We start from the raw sequence: 18,727 nt of genomic DNA, 5'->3' as shown, positions 1-18,727 counted from the left end.
ACTGTATTCAGTGAAGGAATTAAGGCGGATAGAGATATTCGCGCAAGTCGAACGCATGACCATCTACAGCGTTGAAGAGTGGGTCTTAGGTCGGAGTGATCTGCACCAATCACAATGCACAATAATGGGTGCAGTTATACCTGTGGCAATGTGCAGGCTTCGACATTCAGTTGAAATTGCACGCGCATGTTTACATTCTAGGACTCTCTACTCGATGCCGAATTGTTATTGAGGAACCAGACCTATCAAAAGCCTGATCTAGTTTTATTTTGCCTCGAACGAGTAGGCTGTTAGCATTCTAAAACCAGATTTCCATCCAGACTGATACCGCCCACCTGAAATAGTGCAACTTCCTCTCAATTTTTTTTTGGAGCGCCCGATCGAGAAGTTCGAAGATCGATCGAGAAGGAAGTTCGAGACATGGCACTTGTGTGGCTTGGAAGCTTGCAGCACGACACAAATCAAAATGAAGAAGGCTATGTTTGCATGACACGTACAGTGAAAGATGAACAGTAGCGGTACCTTAAAAAAAACTGATGATTCCAAAGATACATCCTACGAATTTTCCGACCACATCCAAGACCATTTTCCGACCAACTGCTGCCGGCTTCCGTGACATATCACAACTTGAGGTGACATGTCCAATCAGTCAAGACATAGCAAACACAGCGTTGGCTGATGTGTTCTAACCGACGTCATCTGGGATAACATCGTTCTATGACAATATGAAGTGAAAAGTACACCTGGGCATGAGCACTTACGCGATACTGGCCACCACGGTTCTCACAATGCACGCGAATAACCGCAAATACCGAAATGCCAATGCATGAGCACGGCTTTACAGACCAAGGAAGCATCAACCACACGACACTTGCATCGCATCTTCCCAACTGCATCCACGCCCAGCGTCGCTTCAACAGCTCAGTCAATCCGAGGCAATCAGTCCACAACCGGAACACTCCAGTATCTATGATATGCTGAACGCAACGGCAGCGTTTTCGGTCGATCACAGACGGGCCCCTGCCACAATCGCGCGGCACGATCACCTCACTCCCGCCAGACTAGCGGCCTACCGTGTTCCCCTCCGCTTCCCACTTTGGTGCACTTCACAGCGCGGGTCGGCCCGGGACCCGTTCCGGTCTCTCCCGAGGTCTGCTGCGATTCTCCTGACAACCAGGTCCTTTACAGCCCCTCAGAGGACCAGGTCCACCGTCGTCCCCTCAGACGATCAGATCCACTGCGGTCTTCCAGAGGACCAGATCCACTGCGGCCCCCCGGAGGACCAGGTCCACTGCGATCTCCCGCAGGACCAGATCCATTGCAGCCTCCCGGAGGACCAGGTCTATTGCGGCCCCAGCTCAGGTTGGAATCGCTCACGTCTCGCCCCAGGTCCGCTCCATGCGGCGGTCACAGTTCTGTGACGGGCACCAGCCTGACATCCCCGCCACCGTCCAGCCCCTGTGCGTCCCGATAGTAGTATGTGGCGGCCGGCGGCGGCGGCGGCGCCTTGTCGGACGCGGCCGGCCGGCCCCGCCAGCCAAACACCTGGAGCCGCTTGCGGAGCCGGCGCCGGCGGCGGCAAGCGAGCAGCGCGCCGGCCGTCAGCGCCAGCGCCACCAGCAACCCCACCAGCGCCGCGACCAGCGCCAGGGGCGGGGCTGTGCGGCGCGGCGTGCAGCCCAGCTCCTCCGCCGAGAGACCGGACACGGGTCGACCACGCAGCGCCGGCGGGTGCGCACAAGCGGCGCCGCCCCAGCTGTCGTTATTTGCCGCCTCGGCGAGCCAGCGCAAAGCGCAGTCACACAACCACGGGTTGTCGCCCAGGCCCGCTTGCAAGCGCGGCCAGGCGCAGGCGTCGGCCGGCAGCCAGGCGAGCGCGTTGGCGCGCAGGCTGAGCCGACGCAGACGTGGTAGGCGCAGGAAGGCGCCGGCCGGCACGGCCGTCAGGCGCGGGTTGCGCTCGATCAGGAGCTCCTGGAGCGCCGGCCCGGCGGCGAAGGCGTCCGGCTCGAGCGCGCTCAGCAGCGGACATCCGCTCACGGAGAGCAGTCGGAGCCGCGGAAGCACGCGCAGCGGCTCGCCGCCCAGCCGCCGCAGGCGGTTCCCGTCCAGGTAGAGCTCCTCAAGCTGCGCGAGCGGCGCGAAGGTGGCGCCCTCCAGGCGAGCTAGCCCGGCGTCGGAGAGCACGAGGCGACGCAGGGAGCCGAGGTCTGCGAACGCGGCGCTGTCTAGCCGCGCCAGCCGGTTCCCAGCAAGGCTGAGGTGCGTCAGTTCAGGCAGCACCAGATCCCCGCCGTCCAGCTGCGCCAGCCGGTTGGAGGAGAGATCGAGCACCGCCAGCTGCGGCAGCTGCGCCAGCGCCGCCGCTGGCGCCTGCCGCAGCCGGTTGCCGGCCAGGCTGAGCCGCCGCAGGCCGGCGCCGCCCGCCAGGCTGTCCGCCGGTAGCAGATGCAGCTGATTGTCAGCCAGGTTGAGGTCCTCGAGCAGAGGCACGGTGCGCAGCAGGCCGCTTGGTAGGCTCTGCAGCTGGTTACCGCTGAGGTCCAGTTCGCGCAGCTGTTGCAGCCCGGCCAGCACGCGCGGCGCCAGCTGCGACAGCCGGTTGCCAGCCAGCCGCAGCTCGCGCAGCCGGTGCTGGTGCGCAAAGCTGCCCAGCTGCAAGTCCCGCAGACCATTCCGGCTGAGGTCCAGCACCTCCAGCTGCTTGTATGAGGAGACCATCATGTTGCGGTGCAGCTGGCGGATGCCGCCGCCGGCCAGCAGGAGCCGCTTCAGGCGCGGATTCAGCGCGATCGGGAAGCTGTCGAGCTGGGCGCCAGAGCAGTTGGCCTCCAGCCGGGCGTCGTCGCAGCGGCAGTGCTGTGGACAGAAGGCCGACGCCAGCGACACTAGCGCCGCCAGCGGCAGCAGGCGCAGGCGGGCGGCCGGCAGCATCACGCGCGCAGCACGCTCATCTGCAACAGAGGCGGGCAGGCAGCCGTTAGCGAACCCCGCCCGACGCGCCCGCCTCGGCCCCGAGGACGGGCGGGAGGCCAGCCGTCGACTCATCTGCCAGCTTAGAAGTTCTGCTGAACACCTCTTTCAGTCACCTACAGAGCGATGGCGTGGTCTCGGCTAGTCTCGATCGCTTAACCAGTTATAATCAACACGGGTTCGTGCCCTCGCCGTATACAATACCTTGCCCGGGCCATGGTGCGAAGCCCGGCACTACTTGTACTACGCAGCCAGCTCTGTTCGTGCGCGGTCTGTCGTAGGTCATTTTGTCGCCGCCCCTGTTTAAAAGTCAGGTGACGCAGGCCCGATATGGCTTTCAGTTCACAGCAGGATCGCGACCGGACATCACGTGGTGGTCAGTCGTATCAAATGCCATGTAGATCACAACATTAACGCCTGACAGAGGCAAAACTATCCCAACACGTTCGTAGCGCGGAGCCCATTTCGGGTCCGTCCGTTCTATGCACCGCTCGATATATTTCTTTGTTTTCATGTCATGACTGCAACTCCGTTGTGGGATCACAGTCATGACTGCCTGTCTTCCCATCACCGAGCTGACGGGGATGATATGTCACTCCTCCTCTTTCAACATATCCGGTTGTAGTCACGTCATCCGCCAAAGTGATGGGACAGAGACATCATGCCCGCGGCCGATGGTCCCCACCGAGCACAGCCTTCTCCCGTGAGCGCGACCACCAGCGGGGTCGGCAGGCTTGACCCCAGTCAATTTCGTGCAAATTAAACTATGTGCGCGCTTTGGCCATAAAGTATGCCATCAGAGCATATTGGACCCCTGTAAATCGGCCTGTGATCCCCAGGAGCCGTCTGTGTATGGCCACGCCCGGCCGCCGCCTAGCCGAGTACAGGGCGACAGGGGCGGGCTCAGGATCACAACGAAGAGAGGCGCGAGTCGGTGCCCCAGCGATGCGCCAGGTTAACAGGGGTAGATGGGAAGAGGGGCCCGGGTCAGCGCACCTTTTACGGGTCTGATGGGGTGAGACGCGTGCCGGGCAGTGGTGCCGGGCAGTGGTGCCGGGCGAGTCAGCTTCGTGACCCATCGCGGCGTGCTCATCACCGGGTCACCGGACACCAGACCGGGTGAAGGAGGTCAATGTCCCGCTGGCGATGGTGTGACCTATTCGCGTCTGATGGAAATCCATCCCAGTAGCGACGCAGAGAATGCCGCAGCGCTAGCCGGTACCTCAAGAGCAACACCGCAGCAGCGTCCGTGTCCATGCAGCGTGTCCTCCTTTCGAAGCCATCTGTGTTGACACCGCGCCTCGCACCTTATGAACACACACGACGGCAGTGCAGTGGGAGCCGTGAGCGCCAGCGGAGACAGACACCAATATTCCAGGCATGGCGGCTCCTAATGCATGGAACCTCCCACAACTTTTCGACTATCGGAGCGTACAAGCGAGCTGAAAATATTCAAGGCTGTAGACCAATGTCCTATGGCAATATTTTCACATATGTTTCATATTTTTCACATTTCATTTTTACATTCATACATCATTTCAATTTTCATAATTTTTCACCAATTTTCATATAACGCGCCCGATACCTGACGACCAGCTTGATTTCGCGCCGTTTCCCAGACTGGGAGCTCTAACCTCAGCAGCTTTCCCGCGTCCACGCCCAAGTGCATTACACAAATCATACGAGCCGGCTCTGGTAAGTAGTAACTACTGCGTATTTCACCGGTCCAACGACACACCGAACGAAAGAGGCTACGCTGCTAACAACTTCAGCCGTGCACGCGCTAGTAAATAATGCACGATTACACGAGTTGTGCACACTTCCCGATCTCATAATGGGGGGCGTCGCGGGTAAAACTGTGCGTGGCGTCGCCGGTACACGACAGGCGCGCCATGCCGCTAACTGCCAACTACTGGATCTGCAAACCAAGTGCTGTGGGAACATCGCTAAATATTTAACAGCTCATGCAACGCCGATGTAACGGCGCCGTCGCAATAGCTTACGTCCGTCCAGCTCAGGATAGAGAAAACATTCCGAGCATGGCCACCACGACCGGACGAGGAGTGTTTGTTACCTCCGGACCCGGCAACTGCACCCCTTGCGCTCCAATGCGTTCCAATGTTGCCCCCCGCAGCGTTTGGCGACAGGCAGGCACCGGCGCCCTGTCGCCAGGCAATGTTTGTGGGGATTTCGCACAGCGCAATGCCCGTGAGTTGGCCTACGTCTCCAACTATCGGAGCGCCGGAGCAGCCGACCCAGATGTGCCCAGGAGTGGTTTAGCAGTTTAGAGGCCTGGGCTTGATCGTGGATAATATTTGTCCGAGACCACAAAGTTATGTGAACAGATGAATGGTTTCATGACGTTTCGACTACGCATATATATGTAACATGTACGTTGACAATTCTGTGGCGGCAGCTCGGAGCGGGCGGATCCGTGACGGTAGACCTGTGGCGGCAGGTCTGTAACGTCATATCTGCATCACCAGCACTGTGACGTCAGGTCCGTGCCATCGGTCCCGTGACACCCAGCAGGCCTGTGACGTCATATCTGGATCACCAGCATTGTGACGTCAGGTCTGTGCCATTGATCCCGTGACACCCGGCAGGCCTGTGACGTCATATATGTATCATCAGCATTGTGACGTCAGGTCCGTGCCATCGATCCCGTGACACCCGGCCGGCCTGTGACGTCATATCTCTATCACCAGCGCTATGACGTCAGGTCTGTGCCATCGATTCCGTGACACCCAGCCGGCCTGTGACGTCATATCTCTATCACCAGCACTATGACGTTAGGTCCGTGCCATCGATCCCGTTACACCCAGCAGGCCTGTGACGTCATGTCTGTACCACTAGCACTGTGACGTCAGGTCCGTGCCATCGGTCCCGTGACATCATCAGCTGGTAGGCGGGTCGGCCGAGAGCTCCGGTGGTCGGCGCTGCCTCGTGCCTCGGCGGCGGGAGCGGTGCGGTGGTCGACGGCCGACCAGCCGAGCCGCCCGCCGGCACGCGAGCCCCGCATTAGCGGCCGGTCCGGTATCGGCCGGCCCGGCTCGCCCAGAGGCCGTGCCTGGCCCCGCCGGGAGCCACCGCTGACAGAGGCCCTGACATAGGGAGAAGGATGGAGGAAGGGAGGCCCTGTCTGATCCTGCCGGGAGCCACCCGCTGACAGAGGCCCTGACACATGGGAGAAGGACAGAAGGGGATGCCCTGTGTGATCCTGGCAGAAGCCGCCAGCTGACAGAGGCCTTGCACAAGGTAGAACGACACAAGGGAAGGCTCTGTCTGGTCCCGCCGGAGCCCGCCCGCCGACACAGCCCTGACACAGAAAAAAGAGTGGGCTCTTCTCGGACTCGGAAGAGGCATTGAACCTTTGAGCATATGCAATGCTCATAGGGTCCAAGGTTCATAAAGACCGCTTTTCTGTTGCTGCAGGTATGCTGTGTTGCTCGGACCCAGAAGATTGGATTCAGTGGTCGAGCCTGCTGCGGCTTTATGACACGAGATTATCATAAAGTTATTTTACGACCTACCAGGAATAGGAGTTCTGTATAGTTCATCTATCGCTTCCATCCTCTGAAAACGGCAAGGTCACAGCTCAGCATCATCAGCCACACAAACCGGAAATTGCTTTTAAAAAACAGACGTGCCCGAAAAATCCATCTATCTACTTCACACCGAATTTTGGATACTCTGCAGTAGCTGGGTCAGCATTCCCGGGCCAAAGTATATTGGCTCCTTCTCCGCACGCAACAGCGATGCTTTCACCGCTAAATGGCTTCTGCAGCGGCCGCATCCCAGCGGTCGGTCTCAGGTCAGCTCAAACGTTGAGTGACATGCGCAAGCCCTACCCGCAGCATGCGAACTACGACCTCTGCTCCGCCGTTTCGGATGAGCTATGATCCCCGCACGCCAATGTGCGGTTTTGGTGTAGAAACTGACAGGGATGGGGGGATCAGACTGCGGGGTTCCGAAGTCCGCATTGGAGCGTTGTTGATCGATTGGGCATGGGCTTGCAATGAGCCTTAATTGGACATCAGGATGCAAATTGGATTTCGTATTATCATAGATTTTGCAATCCAAAGCGGTTTACTTGTTAGAAAATATAAGGTCGTTTGCATAATTTAAACCATTTTTCCATTTCGGAAGGGGCGACTAAGTTGGACTCGATCATAAGAGCACCAATTTAGCCCAACAAATCGGTCCTGAATATGGGATTGTTTGGCGTCTTTTCCTAAAACTTTGCTCCTCTTCAATCAAGCATAGACAAGCGATCCACAGACGACGCAGACATGACTTTTGACACCCGCTCATTGTAATAACAATAGTTGACTTTCAATTCAGTGTAAGATCTGGCCGTTTACCAATGGTCAAAGGCACGCCTGATATTTTGTTCAAGACTCTGGTCGACAAGAGATGCGTTTTTGGCATGACAAGGTAAGGGTTAGGGAGGGAGTTGGGATACCATGAGCATAACAGAGCTCCTGAAGACCCTGTACGGGAAAAGAAAAGAAAAATTTACACCAGTAATTACCTCCCTTAAATCACGTATCACAGTTGCATCGTAAAAGCGTCATGCTTCTCAAAAATATCACATTAAGAATATAATTTTTTCCATTTCCCCACGCCACGCCATGTTATGGCTGAAAAAGGTTATAAAAAGAATTGCGTCAATCATTGTCATCGGTGTTGTGCAGGGAAAAAGGCGCCTCAAAAGCGATCCCGTTAACGAAACATGATAACGATTGGGCTGAAACCACTGATCCAGGCGGATGAGGTTCACAACAAATTTGTAACTTTATGTTATTGATTATTAGAAACTGGCATTACTTTGAGACCAACGATTCGTTCTTGATATCTGAGAATGCAAAGAAACCAGTTGAAATGTCAAGGACACAACTTTGGACGGTTGCGCTACAACCTCTTCCACACGCTCTGTCGTCCCTCGTAATATCGACGGAATTGGAGCTTGAATAGAGAGTTCGTAAATCCCTCAAATATCAGAGAAGATTGGGGAAGTAATGAAAACACGGCCCACTCCACACGCACATGTGGTGACTTTCATGCGTGTCGTTCAACACTGAATGCGGGCCTGCCCCAGGCAGAATACAAACATGCGTGTCCAGTTTGAAGCTCGCACCGACTTCCGTGGGCGCACAGCCATGACAAACACGCGCGCTATGCTTAAAACGCTGCCAATTCACATGCTTAAGGCTAATTACACGCGAAAGTGTGTGCAACCTGTCGAGAAAAGGCTCACTACCCATTTTCAAACAGTGCTTTTGAGGACCCACACACCCCACTCGAGGGTTCAGCTGTCACGTGCATGGGCCCATCATTCACGACCAAAGCCAGCCATTCAGGCGGACGGCACGCAGCCACCATAGTCAAACAAACATCCGCTGCACTCTAGACATAGGCTAATAACTGCAAAGCAGGAATGCCAAAACTGCGGCTTTCCAGCTCTCATGACTAATGTCTATAAGTCATAGCGAGCCACCGCATAAAAATCCATCAAAGGGAATATGCAAGAGCAGCAGCAGCGAGAGCTCTGTGGCAGAACTATGTCCTGACGGAATTATGAAGAGCTTTTCGTAGGTGACAAATGTTGCCCGTGCACGCTCCGTTTCCAGCCGGTCTCCATCACGAACACGACATCAGTGAGAACAATTGTTGTCGAATGACACGCAAATTAAGACGGATTCCTATCTTCTCCCTGCTGAATTCCACTCGCCTGCAGCCAGTTTACACTAATTAACTTTTCAAAATCCTTTTCCAAATTGTTCAAAGCTTTGTCTGTTATGTTCCACAACCACCACGTAGCATGTAACGGTCACGAACAGTGGCAAGTAATCAATCAGGCGCAGTCCAGGGTCAGCGCGCGGCGCGTGTTAACAGCTAGGTTTGGGTCAATTGGCATATCGTGACGAGGGCAAAATGCGATTGCCGCAACATGGGCTAAAAGTGCTGCAAACCAAGGCAGCCACAGCCGCCATGACGCGGCATCAGCATATCTGGCCAGAAGTTGAGCGTTGGTCGTGTGAAATACTTCTGTATGCACGTGCCCGAGGTGCAGCGTCTGTTTAAACCGGTTTTAACTTGATCACCATGCATGGGTTTCGAACCAAAGAAAGGTGTCTGGGCTTTAATCCAACGCTGCAGCAAGCAGGAGCATTTGTCCGTCAATTGTGAGGCCAAATTTGATTTACTTAAAACGTTTCTAGCTTTGTCACAAACAATAGTGATTAGTTCACGCATAGATGCAAACGTTAGCGATGAAGCCATAATTTGATGGACGCTGTGTTTTTGCATGCGATTTCCCTTACTATGCGTGATCTGAGTAACGCCTTGTGTTTGCTTTTTAACCCACGTCATTTCTGTCCATTCCAAGCGAGTTACAGGACTACTTTTTAACCCACTCCCTTCCCGCCCTTTGTCTTCGCAATACATGGTTTCGGGGTGATTTTCAACCACGACATGACACTTTCAGTACCCATAAAGCAGCACCAGACCTATGCTTTCTGAATGTGGTGGATCAGGTCACGCTCGCTTATATCATACACACGGGTAGTGTTCTGACGGGTACCGAACTCTTTTTTGGGCTTGTTTTCGTCTGCTTGGCGTAGCTTGATATGCGACGATTCCTTGGATTGATGCGTCCAAACACACTGTGTCAGCTGCACAGAAGGCAAGTCCATCACCATGACCACATGCTAGATAACCAGGGGTTGATCCATAATGCATCGGTCTTCCGACAACTTAATAAGGTGGCAACGAAATACAGCGCGGAAGACGTCTTTTTCACTCTCCAAATTCCATCCATAACAACTGATGTTTTTAGATTTTTCATATAATAGATCACAAAATTACATAATCATGACCCGCTAAAGGTGTGGCAACACGTGACCTAAAATGTCAGGTCATCTAACCGAAGCACCCGAATTTTCACCCAATGGACCTATCGTGGTGTTGAAATCGAAAACTTTCTTGCGTCGTGTGCTTCCTGGAGACTCACCTAGTTCACACACATCCAAACGCGGGTTGATGGATGGTATGACACTGAAAGGATAAGCTTCACATTTAGATATATTCAAGCATCAGATATGATGAAACAAGCTCACATACAACTCTTGGTATAATTTAAAGTGGAAAAGATTGCTCGAGGCAGCACAATTCTGTTTAGTAAGTATGCTCCTCAATGCGTCATGGTTTGATTGCGTCATCGTATCTTGCAAAACATTGATTGAGAGCCAGTTGACGACCGTTATACCTGAAAATCGTGCTCATAAATGCCAGATATGAACGTTTCGCCACTTCTATTTTTCTTGGTCTTGATCGCCACATAACTTATGGAATGGCAGGATTTGAATGATGTTGTTATGACGTCATGAATGCCAGGGGACCTTCAAATGCTCTTCCCGTTTTCGCGGGCGTGCAGCTCTGAAACTAGAGGGGCTTAGACCCCAGGAAGGGCAGGATTGTGACAGCACCGAAAACGATCATCAATATGGCTATCTTAGTTGAAAACCACGTGTAAATGTGAACACACCGTTTAAGGTCATCATTGGTTAGCATTGCCCGGTTGTGAATACGTATTTGCATTGCTTGCGTCTTCTACCAGATAGAATTGAAACTCGTCACATGATTCCTAATGGCGCTATTTGACCTTATTTGACCTGGATGTTTCAGCTGGTTTGGATCAAATTCATGACGGGGTTAAGCAAACTTGAAAGCAGTGCCGACTTTTGATATCACATTCAAATTCGCTCACCACGCACGTGTTGCATTAGACATTGGTCTCGGTCTGTGATCAAACCCGGTCTCTTTCCAGCAACGAGCTGCAGAGACCTACGGTTGGTTGTCTGAGAACAGCCTAGCTAGCCATGTATGGGACCGGTGCAGACGTAAATGGCTGGCTCTATATTGTTTTTTTAAGTGACGCAGCAACACACATTTACGAAAATGTTAAACTGACGTAACCTTACGCGCCACGAGCGTCTTTCCGGTCCCTAAAACAAATATATTGGAGTTGTGAAATACGTGACTTTGCATCAATTTGAATCCGACAGGAATTTGCATCCGAAAAATCGGTCCATTGGTTTCGGACAAAAGGAGGGTTTCGGAGGAGGGAAGCCTATCACAACCACTCGTGAGTAGCCGAGTGTCTCAGTAGGATTGAAAATAGCGCGCTTACTCTGTCGGCCCGCTCCCAAAACGCATAACACTTTCTTTCTGAGAGCTGAGCATTTTAGCGCTCAGCTCTAAAACAGGCGACTGCTTGGCGCCAATCAGGCCATCAACATCGCCTCTGACGTCACGCGACAAAGTGCAGCCGCAACAGGAGACACCAAATCACCGCGCCACTCTCGCCCACCGGATCGGGCTCCAGTGGGGCGGGCACGAACGCCGGACCATCCGTGCCCGTCACCGCCCGACGGCTGACACCCGTGACACTCGCCGGTGCCGCAGTCACTGTCCGGTCACGAGGCCGTCACGTGACCAGGGCCGGAGCCGCTCGGTGATGTCACGGGGCGGACACGTGTCAGGTGGCAGCAGGTCGTTCGGAGCTCAAACCTGAGCGGCTGCGGTGATCGCGTCAGGGTCGGATGGGGAGCCGAGTGTCTTGAGCTCCCGGACCAGGGAGGATCGGGAGCCCCACAGCACAGGTTCGCCCCGTTCGGCGCAGCCTTCGTTACTTTCCTACGCGGGGTTGAATCGTTATGCACATGGTATAACTCTATCTTGTCAGTCCCAAGGCATACATATAAACATGAGCGCATAACATTAGCCTGCCATTGGTTTAAACTCTGCTGTTTGCATCAGCGGGCGAAGCAACTTTACCCGCCTTCTAAGAAAACGGAATGAATAGCAATTTAATTTTCATAACACATGCACTTGCAGACATTTGCGAATCTGGGAATCCCAAGCAGGATTGGCGGGGCTGGTTGGGAAGCGGCTCCTTAAAGTAAGATTCACTCAAACATGCAACGACCAGAGAACCTGCCCCGGTCGTTCGCAGACGAAACGAGAGCATTTCAAAGGCTGAGACCACCCGTCCGCATTTCGCACGCGGCCAAAATCGTTCTTTCTCTGCCGGCTTCAGCTCAGCAGCGAAACAGAGGCGAGCCCAGCTGCTGCACGCGGGCACAATGCCCTCCGACCCTGGAGAAGCCGCGGGACGTGCCGGCGGCGGCGCGGCCGGCCTCCTGAAGAGACCCCGCTTGTCGAGCGGCGTCGTCGAGAGGCCGCCCGCGGGTGTCCGGCGACGCCGATCAAAAGTGCCGACAGCGACCGGGCTCGGCGCGCGGTCGGAGAGGGCCTCCGCAGCGGGTGTCGAGGGGCCGGTCCGCCGCAGAGGAGGGGGAGTGGGACCGGCGCTGAGGTGGAGATCGATGCAGAGACCGGAACCAGGACCGAAGTAAGAGGCAGATACAGGGACAGGCGGGGAGCCCGGGACCGCAGCGGAGAAGTTGCTGGTACGAACTGATAACGCAATGGCCTGTCCAATACACAATGCAGGCGTGCATGATGGTGAAGTCATCGGTAGGTGCAGGTGCGGTGAATGTAACCAAGACGATGACCTTGGAATGGTGGCCAGCAAAAGCCAGCCGCGTCTCCAGACTACAATTTATCCACTGAAACCCCATTCATCTTTCTCACTCTAATCCTACCATCGACAACAAATGCCAGAGTCACCTGACACGGGCGAAGGGTGGCAATGCACTTGATCAATGGGCCGTTCTGGCCTCCCACTCTATTTTTGAATAGAATAGAACGTTATCGCGCACAGTACAGTGGCGAGAGTTTAGCCACAGGGTCACGTTAGTGAATTACAGTGTTTTGATTTGCGCTTGATTGCATCTCGTTGCTCCCCTCCCCTCCCCCCCCCCCGCTGTGGTACGGGACAATGGGGCGAAACGACTCGTCTTAACGTCTGTGTTCTGCTCAGAGTCCGAAGAGCTCTTAGCAGGACGCACATCGGCAGCAGCAGATTACCAGATGTGTGTAGTCTTTCCTCAATACTCTACACGCTCTTAATCCCATAGTTTCGAATGGGTCACCGCCAACCAGGAGTGCTCTAATCCACACCAAATCGGAGCCGCAGTTATTTTAATGAAAAAGGCACTAAATGTAAGAAAAACTTGTTCCAAATGGCGTTTCATTGCGTACACACACACACAAACGGAATCGCACAACTCGTCACCTCTATCTTCCTCTGAATCATTAGCAGACATCTCCAAGTTGACACTCATACTCGGGGAATTCGACACCAAACCATTCCTTGACACATACACTGACTGAGCTTGCATGTCCGTCTCCCTGGCCCGTCAGTTATTAAGCGCCGCCCCTGGTAACGCAAAATATGAAAGCGTGAAACATGTTCATTAGACTTGATCGCTTCGTCAACAACGTCTGTGTCGCCCCTTGTTACTCTGTCTCTGGAGACGCTATGACAGCGTCACGCTCGTCACACCAGATGCGGCAATTTTTCAAGTGCAATTCATCTGACACGAGATAGCGGGCCGCGTGAACAGTGCCAGCTGTTGTTATGTCACATGATGAATCGTTTATTGAGAACCCGGCAGAATTCTGAACAATAGCGCTGGACGATATCGAATCACAAGGGAAGGACAAGAAAAGATGACATCAAAGTGAACTTCCAATGCTTAAAAATGGAGAACAGTTCTCGTTTCTATTGTTCGTCCTCACGGAGCAGCCAACGTTCCTTTGACCCTCTCACTACGCGGAGACCAGAAATTATCATGCTGGGCCCGTGCCGACTGCAGGGCCTTTACCATTATCTTCCGGAGATAAAGATACAGACTTAGGCGTCACATTATCCACCATCGCCCCACTACAGTCAAGCAACAGTGAATCGAGCCGAGGGCTGCGCGAATGCAGTCTTCGTGCGCCCACCCCCACCACAATGATCGCCGCCCATTCTGGACGACGCGAAGCACGCTTCCACAGGCCGTTCGCGCTGGGAGTGTCTCGCCGGGTTGCCTGAGGGGTGTGACCAGCGGAGAACACGACCTCCACGGTTCGCGGCGGGTCTGCGCGACGCCTGGGGACGGCGGCGGAGCGCCTGAGTTCCGCGGCTCGCCGCGCACGTGTTTATCGTTCGACTCCACAGGTCAACAGTGTGAAGCCAATGTACGACGTTGGAAGTGCTTGGCCGCATTGTGCAGAGTGCAGCATGGCAGATAGCCAGACTGAGCTGGGAGTGAGCACGCCGACAACGTGAAACGTGTGAGAAAGACAATATGAAAAAACAAAACGAAACTGATACTACGCATGTAGTAGTTTACGCAAAATAGAACTTAAAGGATTTTGCATGCTAAACCAGTTCTAGAGCTGTATTTGTTGTGGGACGTCGCCGAATTTAATTTCAACGGAAACTGTGGTGTCTAATAGAGCCTGGACATTTCGATTGGACCGGTCATTGTAAATGACCGCCGACGTAAGGTGATTCTGGTTTTCGCTGTGAAGCACGGTTGGTGTCCTTTGTTTCAAAAAAAGAAAACGCATTGACTGAGGCGACAGTATTTCGAATTGGGACTTGTTCATAAGGCATTCAAATGCTTGAACTATCTCACCTCCACCGCCTCCGCTGCCCCATGCAAACCTAACGGTGTAGTTAATTAACACCGGTAGTGGATCCCAGAGGGATTCGGGAGGGGAAGAAGCCATGGAGGGGAAGAAACTCCGAAAACATTCAAAAACACTGCTCCGTTGGCTTGGTTCTCGTGCGATAAGCGAGGCAATAGAAGCTTGTCCTTCACCTGATTCGATCAGATATTCACCCTTGATTACCATTTAAAAAAAGAAGACCTTGGAATCCAACTGGCTGTTGAGATATTGTTCTCAGAAAGGTTCAAGAGAGATGGTGTAATGCCATTCCCGCGTGTATTTCATCGTTCGTCACACCCATTTGGAGGAGGGGGGCTGCGTGACGTTCGCACCACGGACCTCCGCGCTACCCATGTCTACAACTAAACCACGCACCCACACGAGCCGCGGTGGTGCCGCACGTACAACAGACAGCTGCCTACCAATAAGGCTTCTGCCGTACCCCCAGATGACGCCAGGTCCGATTCCTTCGAGCCCCGAGCGCCGCCGGCTGCTGCCTACCGTCACGCGGTGAGCAGACGGCCGGACGCCGCCGACTCGGAGGCCACCGTGACGCTGACGACAGGATGTCTATCGGAACGGATGTCACCGTGACGCTGACGGCATGACGTCTGCCGGCCTGGATCAGAGCTCCTGGCGCTTCTGCGCTGCAGCTGTCCGTCAGTGGCGCGCCCCCGAACTCCCCCGCTGACTTCACTCCACTTTACTCAGCGCTGCCTGCCTCGCCTGCCGACTTCACTCCACTTCACTCGGCGCTGCCTGCCTCGCCTGCCGACTTCACTCCACTTCACTCGGCGCTGCCTGCCTCGCCTGCCGACTTCACTCCACTTCACTCGGCGCTGCCTGCCTCGCCTGCCGACTTCACTCCACTTCACTCAGCACTGTCTGCACCTGGCCGAGTCGCTGCAGCTCTCGGGTGTCTCCTTATCTCAAGCGGCGATCGGCGCAGCCCGCCAGGCTCATCACGAGGACGGGCAGGGTGGATGAGGGCGACGCCAAGCCGTCTTGTTCCCCTTGTTTCCGTTGGCAGGTGGCGCGCGTGCAGTCAGCGGCGCTCGCCTCACGCACGGCGCACCAGGGTCTGCCTCATCGCGTGTGCTAGGAGGCGGGGACCGGCCTCAGCAAGGGGGGGGGGGACGTAACGACTTCACGTCAAGTCATGAAAAGGCTAATGTCTTGGGGCATATTTACGCTCCAAGCAAACTTGTCGCATAGATGATATCACGATGGGTTTTCAGAATCACATGTAGCCTAGATATGAAAGTGGTCTGCTGCATGATGGATGGCAGCACGACTGAGTAACGAAGCAGTCACTCTAACGTTAGAGTGTGGTCAAAACAGAGCAGCAACTACTCCGTCGCGTAGGACACGTTTATTCTATTACAGCAAAGCGCAGTCTTGCAAAACACACGTTTGTGCCAAAATAATCAGCATTACGATTATCATAAAGTTGTGATGTGCCGACCCCACCCGTAATTTTTGTGCTGCCAAACGAAGTCAGCTTCATTGTGCAGGACGCACAGAGCGATGCTCTCTCAGCGCCACTCCGTCCTTTCAAAGGTAATGTTTGCTAAGCCATATAAAATGTTACTGAGTTGAAAATGTAGTAAGTTTGCAGATCCACAAAAACATATATGCATAGGGGTGGCATCCGGCTCGTCCTTCATGCTTTCCATGGTTTACTACATTGGATCACGCTCAAGTGCACGACTCTGCGACTGATAAGAACTGAGCCTTCGAAAAAGGCTTGAGGCGGCTTGGAATCGACTCGGCTGCTCTTTCAGGCACTGCCGAGTCGAAATAAGGTCTTTACGCTTTGAGTCGTGTTTGAAATTGACCTCGCTAAAACCAAATCGAGCACGAGTCTAGCGTGGATCAAACATTCCTCCAAAACTTCATTGACGACTCTATTACATCGGCTGTTTTCTAATGGCCAAAAGCTGTCAAGAATGATGACAACAAACACGACACTGAAACGCTTAGTCTGGAAAGCGTTACACGCAGCCGAAGTGTGTGGGCCGCCAACGCTACGGTGCGCACGACTAACGTCAGCCGGCGCACACCGTTCGGTGACCTTCCACCTTCACCGTTCACCGAAAGGTCACCGTTTTCTGACCTTTCGGGGCTATGGAGGACCGCGGCCCGGAAGAGCTTCTCCGAGGCGGACCGTCCCGGCGGATGGCCGCTGACTGGAGCGCACGTGCGCGGGCCCGAAGGCCAGAAACTGTCCCGGAATGGCCGGCGTGAGCGCCACTCGGGCGGGTGCAATCATGACCGCGCCGTGACCTCATATATGTTAGCGTGGCGCGCCAAGTAGTGAGTGGTTATTTATCACTGACAGCACGACCAAACGCGTGTATCACTCCAGCACCTACCACTCGGGATGACGGTTCGTGCAGGTAACGGCCTGCGGAGCAGCGTGTCGTCCGGATTCACGGCGGTGCTGCCCGCGTGCAGTGAGCGTTTTCGACGGCAGCAGACGTCACAAGAGATCAAAAGCAAAACAGAAAGATGATAAATGAAGGTTGTATAACGCCATAAAACGCTTCGGTTGTTTCCGCTCCGTTCATTAAGCCACAAATATCAACTAGGCACTTAATGTTGGGCATAACGGCAGAGATGTGCATGACGACATTTCAGGTTCGAGTGTTCCGCGATGTCCTCTGAATCTTCCACAGAATACAGACTTTGTAAGCCAGCACTGCGCCAAATGTGAACAAGGCTACCAATCTCCACACCGCAGCAGCCACAAACCGTCCCTGAAGCAGCACTCGGGCCGCATCCGCCCGGGTCCATATACCAGGGCTGCCGTTCGCTCACTTCTGCACGGTCGACGTGACGCCAGCAATCTACACGCGATCACATTCCAGGCCATTTTCACAGCTGTCCGACGCTGCTGCGCATCCCGCACTGCCAGACCGGTCTCCTCGCTCCTGGGGCTCACGTGCGCGCCCGCAGACCAGACCGCGACTGACCGGCACTGCTCGCTGCCCGCCGCACTCGGTCGGTGAGATCTGGCCAGCGCAGGGCCCCAGGCGCTCCGAGAGGTCACGGCACGTACCGCAGCTCGCGTGGCGGGCGCAGCCTCCGGTCAGTTTTCTCATTGGAATTGGCGGAATTCGAATCGGGGTCCTCTGATTACGAGTCCAGCGTTCTACCACTGAGATGTCCGGGAAAGACTGTCTGGAGCAAGGTCCATGCGTGACACTATCACATTCATCCATTGATGTCACAGCGACCCTAAAATTACAAGACCGTTTCCCCTGATGCTGAAATGTCCGTCCGCTATCGAAGTTACAACGCTGGGGCTCTAAAAGGTACCTATGGGTACGTATTGACGAGTCGCAGTGGGTACTTTATGCCGGATTTATCTACCCAATCACAAAAAGCAGGCCGATGTTGAAAAAATGATTCAACAACAAAGACAATTAAACGCGAACCGAAAACCCCATTTTAGCCGATTGAGAACATCACAAGAGATGACAAGCTTCCGTGCTCAGGTCATCAATAAACCGAAATAGCCGCTGAGATCCCGAGACCGAAAGGCGTTGCTTATTTCTCTTTGTTCCGTCTGAAGTACGATTACTAGTTATTATCTTAATGACGATAAGATTAAAAGTCTTGCTATACCTGGTGTTGTCCTGTATGCTTCACCCCCGTATCCACACGTTCTTCATCTTTGCTGATCTCGACGGTCCTTGTCCCCGCCCCAGATTTCGCGTCAGAACATGGCCGTTTGCACGCCAGTCAACAAAACAGTCACACAAGTTGCGGCTTTCATTATCACGGCACCGACGACCGCACTACACGCGCCAACCACGAGCACCGCCGCCGCACTGCCGGCGCCAGCCGCGAAGAGGTGCCCCCTGACGTCAGACCCGCCGACGACCAATGAACTGCCGCCGAGGCGGACGGTGCGTCACCGGTGATGTATATCAAGGGATGTTCAGCTGGGTCGAAACTTGTGAGCTTGGGTGCAGCCTTCTATTACGTTGGAGGGATCCCCCCCCCCCCCTTTGCCTTCGCCGCCCTCTATATTTGTCTCGTGCCCTTCAGTATTTGAGAAAAGCACCAAGGACGAAGATTAAGATAAGTTTATCTAGCGAGATTGAGAAAACTTTCA

At 54.3% G+C, this 18,727-nt stretch overlaps 1 protein-coding gene across 1 annotated transcript; it reads right to left on the bottom strand.

Moving 5' to 3' along the window:
- Positions 1-1,587: 1,587 nt before the first annotated feature.
- Positions 1,588-3,191, bottom strand: LOC119110091 (TLR4 interactor with leucine rich repeats-like; the record flags this gene model as incomplete). The annotated part of the gene is made up of 4 exons (XM_037233831.1): positions 3,183-3,191; positions 2,428-2,859; positions 1,831-2,349; positions 1,588-1,638 (listed from the first exon to the last, which is right to left on the bottom strand). Coding segments are annotated over exons 1-4 (1,011 nt in total), but the record flags the coding sequence as incomplete, so codon positions are not given.
- Positions 3,192-18,727: the final 15,536 nt, after the last annotated feature.

The sequence above is a fragment of the Pollicipes pollicipes genome, unplaced genomic scaffold, assembly GCF_011947565.3.
Source record: "Pollicipes pollicipes isolate AB1234 unplaced genomic scaffold, Ppol_2.1 Scaffold_7231;HRSCAF=8579_pilon_pilon_pilon, whole genome shotgun sequence".
In the NCBI taxonomy this organism is placed as follows: domain Eukaryota; kingdom Metazoa; phylum Arthropoda; class Thecostraca; order Pollicipedomorpha; family Pollicipedidae; genus Pollicipes; species Pollicipes pollicipes.
The sequence above is the reverse complement of the archived record's forward strand: the minus strand, read 5'-3'. Positions and strand labels throughout refer to the sequence as shown.